The following is a 16,811-nucleotide window of genomic DNA, read 5'->3' on the forward strand; positions in this document are numbered from 1 at the left end:
CAATACGCCAATTAGCACAAATGGTAAGTTCCGACAGTGCCTACAAGTGTGCCTACTGGCCGCTAAATGGCAACACCGGTTTCATATGTATACACCTGGTATAACTCTACTATATACCGGTGTCGCCACATATTCATAGTCAAAATTTTTGACTGTTCTCTGCCTGTTCAAGTTTAGGTTCCTCATTTTTTCGAAGTTCTGCCGTAACTTTTGTTGGGTTTCCTTACTGTTTAACTTGTTAGGAAAAAGAAAATAATTTATTTGGGTGGAAACCTGGTGTTAATACAAGGTATTATCTATTTTTTTGCTCAAGATTGACAATGAAAACTCTCTTTCATCGTTAAGGGGCCATGCCACTTTCTCACTTTCGAAAAATCGATTTTTTTGTTGTTGCATATTTCGATAGTATATTGCTCTAAGAATAATTTTCTGAAGTTATATGGCCGTATCACAAATAATTTTTAAATGGGAGCATACTAAACACATGGGAATATTCCGAGAGGCGCGACATGAGGCATACGGAGCTGGCTGAAAAACGGCACCAAGAGATCATAAAGGAGACTCGGACAGCTCGTGGAAAAGCTGCAGCTGAGCAGCAATCATTTTATGAGCAAGAGGAAGGCGAATTGTATGGCCCTGGAATAGCAGAACAACTGTAAGTATGAATCATTAGTCAAATTTCAAACGCGTTTTTCTCGAATCTGCATTTTTCAAAATAGCTGCATTTGCAACTCGAAAACTAATTAATCGATCAACTTCAAATTTTATACGGGTATTCGTGATATGTTTTTTCATCGGTTGAATCACTATCTTTTAGATTTTCAAAAAAATGAAATTTTGCTATGCGAAAAACGCGCTTTTTTAAAATTTAAAAACGAAACTTTTTTTTAAAACGCTGCCATTTTCTCAATTTTTAATATTCTAAAGGGATAGTGGTTCATCTAGTGGAGAATCTTATATAGTTTAAGGGAAATCTTTAATTTTTTGATTTCAGGCATCCTAACGTGAGCTGCAACTGCATCCGTTTTTCAACTTTTTTTTGAGGACCTCCGCAACGCCACATAATACTCGGCTTCAGATTAACATTTATATTTAAAATTTTGTAGAATTTTATTTTAAGAGGTACTTAATATAATCGCAGAATTTTAGACCATTTGACCAAGTAGTTTTTTTTTAATCCCGAAAAACCCTTCATTTTAGACACGAAAAACTGGCGTAGCCCCTTAACAATATCACGATTGTAAAAGTTTGTGACTTAGATGTCCACCCAGCGCTTTTTCGAATAAGGTCGACGTTAACTCCGCTTTTGCTTGCTGCTGAGTTGAACGCGTGACGAGTACGGTATACGCTAAAATTATCAGTATTAATTCCGCTTAATAATAATACACTTTTTATCTATCGATTTAAAGATATAGAAGTCTCTCGTTTATACGGTTTCTTAAATGAAATAAACAACCTACAGTGTCCAAAACTAAAGCAGGATCCCATGAACAGTTGAACTTAACTGTAAGTGATCTAAGCTTTGATATGCCCTTAAAAAAACGTTTTATCTGCAGATCTTGTCCTAAATCAGGACCGTAGAGTAACGCAACTGCCGAGCAGAAACAATTTAATAAGCCGTGTAAGGCACCATTTTAAACTCTGCTGTTATAAATTTTTTTAGTCCCGCCATTTTCTAGTCCACTATTGTATTGCTTTTTCGAGTATTCACTGAGTGATGACAACATAATGTCAATCGTTTCTGCAGGTATCAATCGTTTCTTTAGTGCCTCCCTGATAAAATCCCCACAAACAGGGTAATCCTTGCCCATAGCAGATGTGGTTGTCTATTAAGAGTTATTAAAAGATTAATGTTCCGTTCAAAATACATTGGTTTTGTTTCAAGCATTGAAAGCTACACTGGAAACCATGCCTGAGCTGGCAGCTGTATTGACACCGAAAGGCAAACAAACGTATTCATACAATATTCCTCTAAATTTAAATCTCAAATATTGCCTGTCTTTATTTGCTACAGAAATAAAATGGAACGCATCTTTAAAATCTGTGGAAGCCATATAACAATCTTTAGTTATGATAATTGTTTTATTTGGTGGGATAAAAGAGCTTCTTCATGATGAGTCCATGAAGGCTCTGAAGGTGGGTAAAAGCTTAATTTTTGAATTAAAGGGAATCTTGTATCCTGAAATCCAGCTCAGGACGGTTTTATCTGAAGTTATCTCAGACCAGTTTTTTTGAAATTTTTTAAGACGACCTGATTGAATACTTATTGGGAAATCTAGTACTGCCTTTTCGCTTATGGATGTCTTCGACTCTGATGCGTCGGTTTGAGGTTCCATTGCTGTTTCTGATTCTGAAATAATTTCTGTCCGCGCAACGTCGTGTTCGTGTTGTTCTGCTTGTACGTCGGATGACGCGGCGTGCCCCTCCAGTTTTTTAAATCATTTCCCTGCGTTTGCTGAACCTTCGGTTTGAAGTTTTTACTGGTTATCTCCAGAGTTTTTGCAGCTTTTACTCTTTCATCCAAATTCTTTCCAAAAAGTCACTCGTCTACGCATATTAAATGTCTCACACATAGTAGATTCAATATTTTTAAGAATAAGCACCCTTCGAATTGTGGTCTCTTCATGCTGCAAATCACACATGAGCCTCACTGTTCCACTAAGATTCTGTAAAATTGGCATTTCATCTTTATTCTTTGTTTGTATGGTAGATGATATTAGTCCCGCTAATGCTACCAACCCGGCAGTTATTCGCTCTTGCTTGTCTGCGATTTGAATATCTCTCTTAATGACGACTGATACTCCTACTTCGACTTGGACTCCAGATTGGACTCCGACTCCGATCTCGAGATTTATAGGTGTCAGGAGTATTTCTATCATAACTACGCTAGTTTCGCTAATATCGATTATAACGAACAGAGTGATTATAGCGATCATAACGACAACAATGAGAGAACAGACGCCTGGCAGAGCTGCTGTTCTCTCTCCAAAGGATAAGGAGAGAGAGCGCGATAGAGCAAACAATATGAGTACAGACGCCTAGCAGAGATGCTGTTCCCTTATTTCAAAAACTTAGCACATATCAGTTGGCGATGACGATGCTCCAATTTTTGCTCCAATCGCCTTAACTGTTTTTTCAAATATTTGTATTCCTTATCTTCAGATGGGAGTAGGGTTCTCCACGATTATCTTTATCCATTTGTATTACACTGAAAATCACTACTAATATGCGACGCGATCGGCACAAAGAAGAAGAGTGAGGATCCTCAACTTGAACAGGCAGAGGATAGTCAAATATTTCGACTTTGAATATGTGGTGATATCGGTATATAGTAAAGCGTACTACATTTTCATCTCGAGACAGAAGCGCGTAATACAATTGGTATACACCTTTGTCTTATGTAACCTCACGAGATTATCAATTAGAAGCGCAACATTACTATTTTGCTGAAATTTTCTTCAACTGTTCATTAGGAACAGTAAAAGTGAGTTTTAGCTTTGCTGGATCAGACCTGAATAATTGTTGCATATATAATAGGGGAGACATGTAACTATTCTGTTGCAAACTATTTTATCCTATGTATATCAATTCATAAGTTCTTGCTAATTAATCTTATTAATTACTTTATTCTACAAAGAAAAAAATCCTCACCTGCAGGATTAATGTCTAGCAATCTTTGATCCTGCGTTCTAGCTGGCGTAGGAGTAGGTATACTTCTGGCAGACTCAAGGTCCAAAAGGTTCCTGATTCTCCTAACCGAAGTCGCTCTTTGACTAACGGAGCTACTAAGAGATGGTTTTTGACTGAGAGAAGACCGAACATTGGAAGCAACTGAAGATGGCCTTGGATTTCCTGCAGTTCGATGAGAAGAGGAGCTAATGGCAGTTGAAGCCCTTAGATTAGCTAGATTCACCTGTTGCGCTGAAGCTGACCTCGTTGATAATCTATCCAAGGTACTCGATATGGGTCGATAGCTTCCATATCCTCCATATTCCGCCTGTGTGGAATTCATTTTTCAACGCAAAGATTAGAACTTAGTTTATAATTTGCATAATAAATTAGCTAATGATTGTCATTTGCAAGATCGTACCTGATTCGCTGCTGCGTGAATGTTTTCTGCGCTGTACGTATAACGTGGTGGCCTATTCGACGTTGCCCTAATCTGCTCGTATAAGGCGCTGGTGCTAGGTGTTCGGCTCAACCATGCTCGATATTCGTCTGAAGTAAAAACACTTGGCGATGATGGTATTCTTCCTGCGATTAATTATTAGAATATTCTCTTAAATTTAGAGTCTATTAACACATCTTGAGTTTGACATCTGACAAGAAATCCCACGTTCCTTTACTGCGTACGGATGAAGAAGTTTGAATCAGAAATCTGGGAATCTTTGTCTTTTTAGTATATGAATCTGGGTAATCTAGCATCTAAGTTTTATTACATTACATTATGGTGTATTTCTCATTCTTTTTATTTCAAAACTTCTTTTTCAAATATATGTATAGTTTCTATGGAAAATCAGAGAGCAAACTACAAGAGGTATTAATACTGACGTGCTAAGGAACTACGGAATCCTATTTCCAACTAAATTTATTCCTTCCTTTCAATATAACTAAGGATGCATAACATATTCAACAAAAAATATATATAATTATCAAGGATACTATGAGTATGAAAGGCAATGGATTGGATGGTTGGAAATGGGTAACACACTTCTTCTTACCTCTGTCTCGCCTAATGGACGGAAACTCGGGAGCGGATAAAGCACCATCGCTATCTTCCTGGTCAATGAGACCTGACGTAACAGTGCTAAGACCAGTTCTAAGGCCAGGTTGCTGCGGCAACGTCCTGCCGCTTCGAGGCAATGAGTTTGTTCTTAAACCTAAAATAACGTCAAAACCAATTCCTACTTATAATTCTTTTTTCAATTCAAACCAAATCAACAACAAATATAAGAAGATAAAATTTAACTCCAACTTTTGTACATCATTAACTGCTTTGAGTGTATGAAAAACTAATCAGAAAGAACTAATCGGCACTAAACCTTATCCTAAATTTTCTAATCAAATCCTATCAAGTTTCCTAAAAGATTTGTAATCAAGTGCTGCATGCGTGCATCTAGTTCAAGCAGCAAAAGATGTACTTTTATCATTTGAATTCATTCTTAGTAAATAAGAGACTATTACAACAGAAACCCTTTATCTGAGATTGAAAAAAGGAAATGAAAATGAGAATATTTTTACATGGAATTTGAAAGATAAAATAAATAATTTGGTAGTAAGCCTCGGATTTTTCCATTTTCGAGCGACAGAGACGTTGCCGTAGAAGACTTTCTATCACGATTTCATGCGATGGTCTTCTATGTGTTCGGCTAAGAGGTTTGAATTAGACATGACCTGAATTTCAATGATGGGACTTACCAGTAGAACCTTGACCAATTTGAGACCTGGAAAGGGTTGCCAAGTGTGAAACGGCACTACTTTGAGGGGGGTTGTTCAGGTTGTGCCTGTAATAGTAGTAGGCTGATCGAGGTGAACTGGAACACGTAGCCTCTGTGTCTGATGCATAATCTAATGAAGGACGGTGCCTTCTCGTCAAAGTACCGAATTGGCCTTGACCCCGAGACGCTGTCGTTGAATCGGTTTGCCCGTATCTAGTATTATAGCGCAAGGCCGATGATCCTAAAAACAAAGATTAGATTTCATTTGTAGAGAACACCATTTTTACCTAATTTAGTTGTATATACCTAACTAAATTTTGCTAAGAAATGTATCCTAATGTTTAATGGTTTTTAGAAGTGTTTTTTTTGTTTTTTCAGAACAATTATTAGCTATCCATATATCACGTGAAAATCTTGGGAGGGGGGGGGGGTGGAAAACTAGTGAAAAATAGTCCACGTTGTATATGGACAGACTTTTACGATTTTTTGAGTTTAGTAGTTATGACTTGACACCACTGAAATATATAAAAAAAAGAAAGGCAGGGAAATAAACAAAACAGTTTAGAAAATACTAATAGAAACGTATTGCTAGAGGGAGAGGAGAGACAGGATGACAGAGGGATTAAAGAGAGAGAAAATAATGAGGGTTCAAAAATAGGTATGGGGAAAAGGTGATGATGGGAGACTGAGTGCAGATGAGAGAGGAAAAAGGGAGGTTAATAGTTAATACACATGCGAGGGGGTAACGAATGATGCGTGATACGTGAGGTGTAGAGAAGGTGTACATAAAAGAGCGGAAAAGGAGAGGAAGATGCGAACAAAGGAGATACGTGGGGCTGGAGTAATGAGTGAGGTCTAGATTGTGGGAGTCTGGCAAATTGGTGCATTAAAGAGGGTTGAGCAGAAAGAGGTAAGATTTGCAGTTCGTGGTACCGAGAGAAAGGTGGTGCATTGAGGGACAAACGAGGGAGAGGAGTATAGAGGAGAGGGTATATAGGGTTGGAGGAAAGGTGTTTAAGTAAAAAGCTGATGCGGTATTAGGAACGCATGGTGAAGAGTGGTAGGAAAAGTGCAACAAAGGGGTATATAAAAGGTGAAGATGAAAAAGTGGTAATGCGAGCAAGGGATATTATGGGGGTGGATTAATGAGTCAAATGTAGGGATGCAGTAAGTTGGTACATGGAAATATAAGTTTAGGTGGAAGAGACTAAAGCAAACAGAAAGAAGTTTAGGGAAAAATGTGGCGGGTTAAGAGAAAATAAGGGGAGGAGTATCGAGTAAAGTTAATAGGATTTGTGGAGGAATAGAGAAAATAGCGTTGTTAGGGTATCAGAGGGGAGATAAAAGGGGAGAAGAAGGTGGATTAAGGGAATATGGAGGAGACGGGAGAGGAATATAGATGACAGGGGTTAGGGGGTTCAAGAAGGGGTTATTCGAGAGAAACGGGTGTTTGGGTGTTTTGAACGCCGCTTGCCACTCGCCTTAAGAATAAATCTTTTTTTCTTTGTAAGAAAATAATACAAAATTCACTTTAAACCAACCTGTCTTGAGACTGGACCTCAATAGCGTATGACGAGCTGGAGTCGTGATGCTGGTATAATCCACTCGTGGTAAATGTTGGTCAGACCCACTTCTTGGCATAATTCTTCCGCTTCCGGTATGCTGAGAATATCCGTAATGCGAGGCTTGACTCTGACCTGTTAGTCTACCTCCAACAGATTGCATACCAGTTCCAGTAGACATGCGACGCGAGCCATTCGAGGGCATCATAGGGCCCGGACCCGTGTAAAACGAGTGTACCTAAATGGAAATTAATTTGTAAACTCCGGAAAATCTCTTTTTCCTAATGAAAGCTTAAAGCGACTTTTCCACCTTTCACGCTCTTCATTATGCTCTTATTGTTAGTACATAAATGTAGCATTTTATGTATATGATAAATATAATACATCTTTCATTTACAATTCTTTTGATAGGGTGCTAAATTCATGATTGAATTTATGATTCATAAAAAATAAGTAGAAACAACGCATATAAAATAACTAAAAAGAAGCTTCCAAAAGTTGTATTGAGGTAGATCTTTTCGAATATATTTCTAGCTTTTTAAATTCAGTATAGAATTTCTAGGTTTTAAGCCGTGAAATGTGCTGAGTCTTACTCAAAGCCTTTGAAAGAAGGATCATCTCTTGAGAAATATGGTCCACTTTTTACGTAATTATGATAAATTCAAAAAAAGGAACCATGAAAAAAAATATGATGCATGGAACACCCTTTCAAGATTTTACGTTCTGCAATTAAGAAATTCATTTAGAGATCGTTAAAGAATTTCAAAAAACGTATTAACGCGAATACTTCTGAACAAATAAATTTACTTGACTTTTAGACATAATGTGTGTGTGTTTATATTTCATTCAACCTATTCTCAAGAAATGGACTTTCCGCATAAAACAAGGTGACAGTGATGCAGCAGGAAAACTAATTGGGATGATGCACGCAAACATACTTAGGAAGCTTTGGAACGGATCACAGACAGTAGAAGGGGTGCGCCAAATATAATTTTAATATAGCAATATACATGTTGAGATATACTCATTACGAAATCTAGATATCTAAAAGAGTTGTATTATCTTTACCTTCGTGAAATCCTGGTTAATTTCAACGTAGCATTCATTCATAGAACCGATTAGTCATTAAAAATCTCGTGTCAATAGGGTCGAACGGCGGTCTTCGCGTCGTTAAATTTTTTCTATTAACATTCTTATTTTACTTCTTTTACATTTAAAGCACTCTACTTATCTTTGGAAAATAAAAGTTGCAAGAAAAAATCGTTTCATTCGACGGAGGTATTTTTTTTTAAATGTGGTTTTTCGCTTTGAGATTGAGCCTCGAGATCCGCCATTCTTGTGTTTAAATTATCTAACTTGTCATAGCGCTCTTAGAGAGTGGAGGGCAAACAAGTGTCAAACAGTGCAAATAGGTATAAAAGGGTGCTCGATCCACATCGTCTAAGACATCTATGTTTATAGACTCGCCATCATGAAATGAACATCACTACGCCAGGTTCGAACTTATTTTCAAGTAATATTATAATTAAGTAAATCACCAAAGAATTATATACAATCTTGAATTTGAAGCACTCTAGAACTAAAATTGTCTCAAACCAATTTTGAATTTTACAAGCTTTAAATTACTACAATAATTGCAACGCTTTGTATTTCAAATATTTCCTTCCAATTTGTCCATTTGCCCAAACTATCATGTCTCAGTCTGAATTTAATGAATTTTGAGCGCCTTCAATCAGATATTTGACCATTTCTGACGTTTAAATTCAAATTTGTTCAATTTCATGCACTTTTTTTAAAATCTATATTATTGAATAATAATAATACAAGTATATTTAAGTAATAAAAGGCTTTGATTTATAATCATGTCATTTTAAACAATTCAGATTTAAGACAAAACCACTTTTATCGTATCATTCCAAAATTATTCAACACTCATTTCGAATTGACAAACTTGAAGGTTTTAATTTCTGATTTTGGAATTTTTAAGAATTTTAAAGGGTTTAATTTTCATCATTATGATGCAAAATCAATATTTTTTATATTAATGGCTTCAAATAGAACAATTGCTTAGTTTTCAAGGACCTCCATTCCAAAAATTGCAGCTATTAAGGTTTTTTGTTAGATATAGTTTGTAAGTTGTAGAAGGGTTTCCATTCACCATTCTTCCATTTCAAATGCTAGAGATTTTAAATGATCTAATCAAGAATTTAGTATCATACTAAAAGTATGTAATTTTAAATGTTAGGAATTAAAAATTCTTTTACTCTTAAGATTTCCGAGAAATATTTTTAAAATGAGACTAAAGCTGGTTAAAAAAAAAGCAGAATAAAAATTAAAAAATAATTGCTGGGAATTCTTAAATAATTATTTGAAACTGTAAATTTTCAAATTTGTAACGTTCGCAATTAACATTAGAATTGCGTGCAACTGCTCAGTTTTTAATTATAATTATACCCATTTTTAAATAATTTTAAAACGAATTACAAATATTTTTTCAATCCTTTCGTCCCTGAAAACCTCTTTACTTTTTTTAAAACCTGGCGCGGGTTGTCGTCATTCCACAATAATGAAGAGTGATAATCTGAAATATCCATGTGGAATTATGTCTTACTTTTTCAGCCAGGCTCTCTAGGGTTTTTGGATATCCTCGCTCATAGGGTTGAAAATGTTGAGTTGCCGATGGTTTCGGCTGATGCGTGATAACAGGAGGAGGTGGTGGTTGATAAGACCAATGACCCTCAGGCCTTGAATTATAGTAGAGGTCGCCATTACTAGACCCCAAATCCTGAGTCGATCCAAGGCCCGTGAGGCCCAATCTTGATCGAGAGGGCAACATCTCTCGTCCATCTCCCCTCCTTCGACTACTATCCCTAATTTTTTTCGAGTAAACAAATAATTATATAATTTCAAAAATTGAACAAGCGAGAAATCAGACCCAAATATATTTTTGTCTCTCTAACTCTTCATTTTTTATATAGTATGTATACTGTATAGTGTCTCCTTAAACTTTCAACGATTTAATTTTAATAGAAAAAGAGGGAGGACAAATAATTACCGAATGTGATTACTAGTTGAATGATCATTTTCATCTTCATTAATATCCCTTTTTATGACTACCACTGGTGTTGTCTTGTGCTCGCTTTGAAGACTGTGTGAAATAAGTTGATGAGGACCACGTCTCGTGGCTAGGATGAGTCTTGTAGGAATGGACATCACAATTACTACATCGTCTAAGCTCATGTGCGTCACATCGACGAGGTTCACCGCTAAGATCTCATCCCCTACCTGAAGGTTTAACATCTTCATTTATATTAAAAAACGGCAATTTTCTTTTTAAAAATATATATATAATGATTTAAAAAATCTGCATTTAATAAATTCTTCAAGTTCTATATTATTTATTTATATTCTCGTAAGGCCGTGTACCATTTATCCGATTCCTACCTCATCGAATATTTTTTTCGCTTGACTCATGTCGATAAGAAATTACATATTTTTTTATTGTGTATAATTGAAAACCAGATAAATCTTCCTTGGTATTACAATCTTATTCATAAGGGTATAATGGAATCGTCCGAATTTCCTCTTTCTAGTTTTTAACGGATCTTTACATTTCGGCTGATACAGATTCCGAAAATCATGAATATTTCGTTGTATGTTCTCTGTAAGTATAACTATATGTCTAAATGTTTGGTTACCTGAATCTATTAGCCGCATTTTATCATTTGAAGGACTGGACAAATAAAATAAGCCTTTAATAAAGATCAAATTCGTCAACCAGATATTTTCAATTAAAATGAGAAAATTTCGATCATTTTAAAGATTTGGAACAACGTTTTTATAAGGGTTTTCGAAATCTTGGTCACATTTTCTGCTAAATTACAAAAAATTTGAAAATTATCCTAATGGCTTTAACCAATTCGATGCAAATTAAAAAAGTTACATGCTTTTTATGACATTTTCCGATTAAAAAAATTTTTAGATGATTAATAATGAAATACATTACCTATATTGGGATATTTTTTATATGCATGCAATTATTTTAAATATCTTTTCAAACTGATTACAAATTTTCATAGAATAGACTTGGAATAGTGCTTTGAACGAATGAAATTAAAGCCGATGACTTAATGTCTCTGTTTAGTAAATTTGAAAAACAAAAACATATTTTATTATAAACATTGTATCGAAAAACATATCTACTTCTTACATTTCGTTTTTATTTTTACTACATCGAGCGCGAGTATCGCAATAAGAATGTAATCGTCAAAGCCGCGCAAGTGCTTTGAGAACCATCTTTAACTAAACTAATGGAAAAACAATTTCACTTTTAATGTATAGTTCAACCGGTTGCATTAGCTGCGCGGTGAATCCTAACTCGGGAAATGTCGCGGTCTAAGCCCTTTCGAGTGCAGATAGCATTCGGATGGATGACCATCCGCGACTTACGAATAGTTGTGTCAAGGGATATTACTGATTGTAAATAAATTAATACATTGATTCGAAGTTCTCCGTAGAAAAAAAATGTACATGCCCATATCCAGCGAAGTGGAGTCGTCTGGTGGTATACGTGTAGATGCTCATGCTAAAGAACGTAAATTATAGCAGGCAGGAAGACCCATGTATAGAACTCTGTTTCACCAGAGTTTTTGAAATACAGGCATAGTACAATAGTTTATACCGCAGTCATATAAGACTTTAATGAACTAGCCTAAACTTTAATAATATAACTGTAGTATATCAGCCGAAATGAACCCACTAAACGTACGAAAACGAGGGCCCACACAGTGGACATATGTTTTTATTCAATTTTACAAACATAAATTTGTTATTTTATTTCGTGTCGACATGAGTAGGGAGGAAAAAAATGTTTGGAAATGTAGGAATCGAATACGTGGTATATAGCCTTAAAGGTAAGTTTTCAAATCTTTTTAAATAAGATCAATTTTCTTGTTTTTTCTTTTCTTCAATTAAAGACTTGTAGAGAGAATAAATTCGATATATGTGCGTAGTAGAAAGATGAAGACCTTGAGACAACCACTGTTGTAAACGGCTGATTCCAGTGCTATCCTAGATATAAAAACGCCATCGTTTCTGTCCACTCCATTTCCTTCCCTTATATAAAGTCCCAACGTCTGTCCCGGGCTCTTGATTATTTCGACAAAGTGTATAGGGTACTTGGGATCCTGAAAGAAATTTTAAATCGCATATAGTTAGAACCTTTTAATTTAGCCAATTTCTAATTTAAATTATACAATATTCGATTTTGAATGCTTTAAGAAATTGTTCTCTTTTAGGTAATCGCATTACAAATGTCATAATTTAAAAAGGTTACAATGTTAAATTCTTCAATTTAAAAACTTTAACCTATTTTAGAAAAAATGTAATTTCGTTTACGATATGTTATACTTACCTGATTTCTACTTTAACGACATTTTACTCAACAACCCACGTCCAAACGAAATGTGATTTCAAGTTGAAAATTTGGGAAATTAAATAAAAGGTACTATGTTTGTATGGCCCAAAATTTTAATGACAAAATAAATTTGCTTTTAGCATTTTTTCCGTAATTCTACATATTTAGGATCATACCATTGTTTCCTAATGCCTTTCATTGAAGGGTGTTGGTTAAATCCAACTTTGAATTTTTTTAAGGCACTGACTCAATATATATATTTTCCAAAGGATTTGAGAACGAAAGAAAGAAAACTTGTCGAATATTTGGGGGTTTGCGAGATCCTTAGAGTAATTAAATGTTGACAAATCAAACCTTTTGTTAAGGAAATAATTATTTTCACGACAAATATTAATCATAGAAGAAGTCTCGACAGATACCATGTTTTCGAAGGGCCATGAATTGATAATGGTAACCCTAAACTTTGTGAAATACGTCGCGAAATGAAAAAAAGGGAATAAACTGACATGTCCTGTGTGTGCTGCAACTGTAGTTGTAAGCCACGAGGCTAGCCGCGACTAGCGAGTTTTACAACTACAGTTACAACACACAGGGGTCATTCACAAAATACGTGATACATGTAGGGGCGGGTGTGGGTCTGCCCAAGTATCATTCTCCATGTTAAGCCCAATGGAAAAGGTATCACGCAGGAGGGGGGGGGGGGGGGGGGGGGGGGGGGGGGCAGAAGTTCCTGAAAAATGTATCACGTATTTTGTGAATCGCTCCACACACAGGACACGTCAATTTAATCCCTTCTTTCCTCAATTTCGCGACGTATTTCGCAAAATTATGGGTCACTATCATCAATTCGGGGCCCTTCAAAAACTTGTTGTCTCTCGAAAATTCTTCTATGATGTCAGAATTATGAGTAAAAAATAAATTTGCAAACGATTCTAACCGTTCAAATGTTGTCGTTTCCTACCCGCTAATTTCTCTCTTTGGCAAAATTAATATTTGCTATGAAAATAATGATTTTCTTGACAAAAGGTTTAATTTTTCAACATTTTATTGATCTGAGGATCTCGCAAAACCTCGGATATTCGACAAGTTTTCTTTCTTTCATTCTCAAATCCTTCGGAAAAAATATATATTGAGTCAGTGTCGTACCTGTAGGAAAAATATTAAAAATTGGTTTTAACCAACACCCTTAAGACCCCAAATTTACAACTCTATACATAATTTCGTAAAGACGTGAGTTGTTGAGAAAAAATATCAGTAAAGCAGGAATCTGGAAAGTGTTACATGACCTTAAATTTGTAATTCGCTTTAAAATTCTTCACTTAGATACATCGAATTGCCTAAAGCTTCTCGTCCCATCGCAAAAATAAAGCAGCCCTTGGCTCGGTCATGTTCGGGTGGAAGCCATCTAAAAACCATAGTGCCACGTGAACATATCTTCTAAGCAAACTTACTCATAAACTAATAAGTCAAATAATGTGATATATCACATGCATGAATACGGCCGTTTCTCATTCCTGTGGAGCGAACCTGAAGTTAAACATGTAATGGCCATTACATATCTATGAGCTTATATGTACTGGACACTATATATCTTCGACATCAATTGTTTACGGTATAGATATAGGTGGCCATTACATACCCATCACCTTGAAAAGCAACACTTAATTAAGGTGGACTCTACAGGCTTGAAAAGCGCAACCTTATCTATGCATTTGTTGCATAAAATATCGTATGCATTATGGGGGAGAGGGACTTTATTGACCCGTGTATTTTATGAGTAAGCTAGTTTTAAATAATTAGTCCTTTTCAATTTACAATTTTAATTTACATTTAATTACAATTCATTATCATAAAAAAGAATTAAAGTGTACAATTGATTATAGTTTACAAATGGTTATTCGCAATTGTTACTTTACATCTTTTTTTATATTTTACTTCGGGCTTTAACTTTCAAGCCTTAAGAATTTGTATTTGTATGATTTTTTTTTCATTCAGATCTATTAAATTAAAGTACTTAAAATCTCTCAATGTACAATTTTGATCCTTATTTATAACACTTTTTTATATAAACATGGTTTTTGTTTAAATACTTCAAATTTTTAAGTTAAAGGGTCCGCGGTCTGAGCCTGTTAACTGACATTTTTTCGAAATTGATTTCTTTGTGTTTTCTGGAACATTTTTTATATGCAGTTAATATTCCACAAGCAAAACGCTAAAATTCATTTTAGGTTGTTTCGAAAATCGCATTTTGTTATCTAGAGCATAGGTCCGCTGTATAATCCTGTTAACTGTTTATGGCGTCTCATATGGGAAATATGTGCTTTTTCTCACAACGGCTCAATTTACTCGTAGAATAGGCCAGTTAAGCATATGTCAGTGTTTCCGCAGTTAATTTTATGTGTACGTCAAAAGTATTTTGTGGTTACTTTCCCGTCATCTTCTATGTTGTTTTCTACAGATCGCTATAAAGATGAATGTGAGCAACGCGTCTCGATTACTACAACCTAGCAAATTTTGGCAAAAAATTAATAAAAATTTTATAAGAACATCTGCGTTCGGTTTGCGATGCCAAACATTTTGACATATAAAACTTGCCGGCAGCTTGAAAAACAACGTAGAAGCATGTGAAACGGGAAAAACAATAGAAAAGCAGCCCTGGAAATAACAGGTTTAGACCACTGCACTGAACTCCTGGTAGATAACTAATAAATAGCTTTCAATTGCCATATAACGTCTAATTTTGAATAAAATGTTATAAAACTAACGTGTATTATTTTTCTCTAGTATATGAACAAACAACATTTTACAGTTTAAAAAAATATTTAAAAATTGCAAAAATAACAACGATTTTCTTTCACCGTGTAAAATTTCTGAAATGTCAGTTAACAAGTTTAGACCTGGGGCCCTTCAGTTTATTTTTTTACTTCACAAATACATGAATATTGGACCATATTACAGCAGTATAATTATTCAATTTCGAGAATATATCAACCCAATTTGAAATACAATTGAGGATATTAAAAACGTTCGTTTCCTAAATATGCTTTAACATTTGTGAATGCTAAATGTATCTTCGAATTAGAAATCTTTTGACCTTTAAGTCTTTTTTTAAAATTAGTTCTTCTAAAACGCTTCTAGTTTTTAATTAGGCAACTTCCGACGCTTCCAGTTTTCCAATTTTCCATGTATCTATTTTTGAATCGTAAAAATTTTAAATAAATTGAATCGAGTTCTAAATGATAAATGTTTTTACATAGGTACTAGTCATACATTATGAATATCTTAACATTTATTTACATTTCTGTGAAAAAATCATACTTAGCACCGCTTTTATTAGTTTGGAATTTCTTTTTGAGGTTGTCTAATTTTAAAGCGATTCTTCTTTAAATATTGTTTCTATCTTCAATAAATAATTTAAAACATCTTGATTTAAAAAGGATTGCAATTTAATAATCTCTAATTACGAAGTCCTGTAAGTGGATTTCCTTCGATATTAAATCTTTGAAAAATTGTCATATTGTTAGATTTGAAAGAATTTAAATGATAAAAACTTCGTTTCAAAGGCTTCAAGTTAAAAAATATTCATCCTTATAATCTTTCTATTTAAAGGACAAGTTCGAAAATACATCTTCTCAGTCTAAAGAGGACATGAACAACTTTTAATGTCAGTCCAACTTTTATATCAAGATATAATACTGGTCAGTAGGAATCTATAGAGTATAGTTGATGATTGATGTCTTAAAAGCAACTGAATACCAATCAATTATCGCATGTTAACGGGACAGCATCCCTAGAGATATATTTGGGCTACACGAGACAAGAAAACATCGACTTCAGGTATTGTCCCGACTGACGACAGCGGATCTCAAGAAATTAAATATATAAAAAATTATAAAAATGTGAAAAATATGAGAATAAACTTACATGAAAACAAACAAGGTGGCTAAAAACGACCATTGTAATCTTGATCCTCATCAAAATAATTATTTAATATTAACTTAAGAAAAATAATTTTACAAAATTTAACCACTTCATTTATAAAAGCATTAGGTTAGAAAACTGAATTAAAAATTAATGTTCTTAGAAAAGAATATATAATATTCAATATAAATATTAAAATTTCATTTTCTATTATAAAATACTTAAAATAAATGGTTTCTATGATTGAATTTTACTTTTAACATATTTTGTAACAATATATTCAAATTATAATCAAGTTTTACGTTTATTATGGACGTCACGATTACTGAGACATTTTCCTTACATCTTCATTTGCTTCATTGCACGACCAATAATACGAGGGTAGTTCAATAAGTCCTTAGAATGACCAACAAATGGCGCGCGAATCGCTCCAAATCATCTGTTTTCAGTCAGCACCACTCCCGAATAGATATA

At 34.5% G+C, this 16,811-nt stretch overlaps 1 protein-coding gene across 1 annotated transcript in view; it reads right to left on the minus strand.

Moving 5' to 3' along the window:
• Positions 1–16,811, minus strand: part of LOC117177453 (rho GTPase-activating protein 100F) — a 43,352-nt gene that overhangs the window by 18,969 nt on the left and 7,572 nt on the right. The window contains exons 4-12 of the mRNA XM_033368153.1: positions 12,028–12,186; positions 10,056–10,285; positions 9,612–9,870; positions 8,069–8,080; positions 6,980–7,238; positions 5,419–5,679; positions 4,722–4,880; positions 4,091–4,254; positions 3,652–3,997 (exon numbers count right to left, since the gene is read on the minus strand). Of these exons, the coding sequence (XP_033224044.1) occupies positions 3,652–3,997; positions 4,091–4,254; positions 4,722–4,880; positions 5,419–5,679; positions 6,980–7,238; positions 8,069–8,080; positions 9,612–9,870; positions 10,056–10,285; positions 12,028–12,186 (1,849 nt within the window). The remainder of the gene's footprint in view (positions 1–3,651; positions 3,998–4,090; positions 4,255–4,721; positions 4,881–5,418; positions 5,680–6,979; positions 7,239–8,068; positions 8,081–9,611; positions 9,871–10,055; positions 10,286–12,027; positions 12,187–16,811) is intronic.

Source organism: Belonocnema kinseyi, chromosome 7 (genome assembly GCF_010883055.1).
Source record: "Belonocnema kinseyi isolate 2016_QV_RU_SX_M_011 chromosome 7, B_treatae_v1, whole genome shotgun sequence".
Lineage (NCBI taxonomy): Eukaryota > Metazoa > Arthropoda > Insecta > Hymenoptera > Cynipidae > Belonocnema > Belonocnema kinseyi.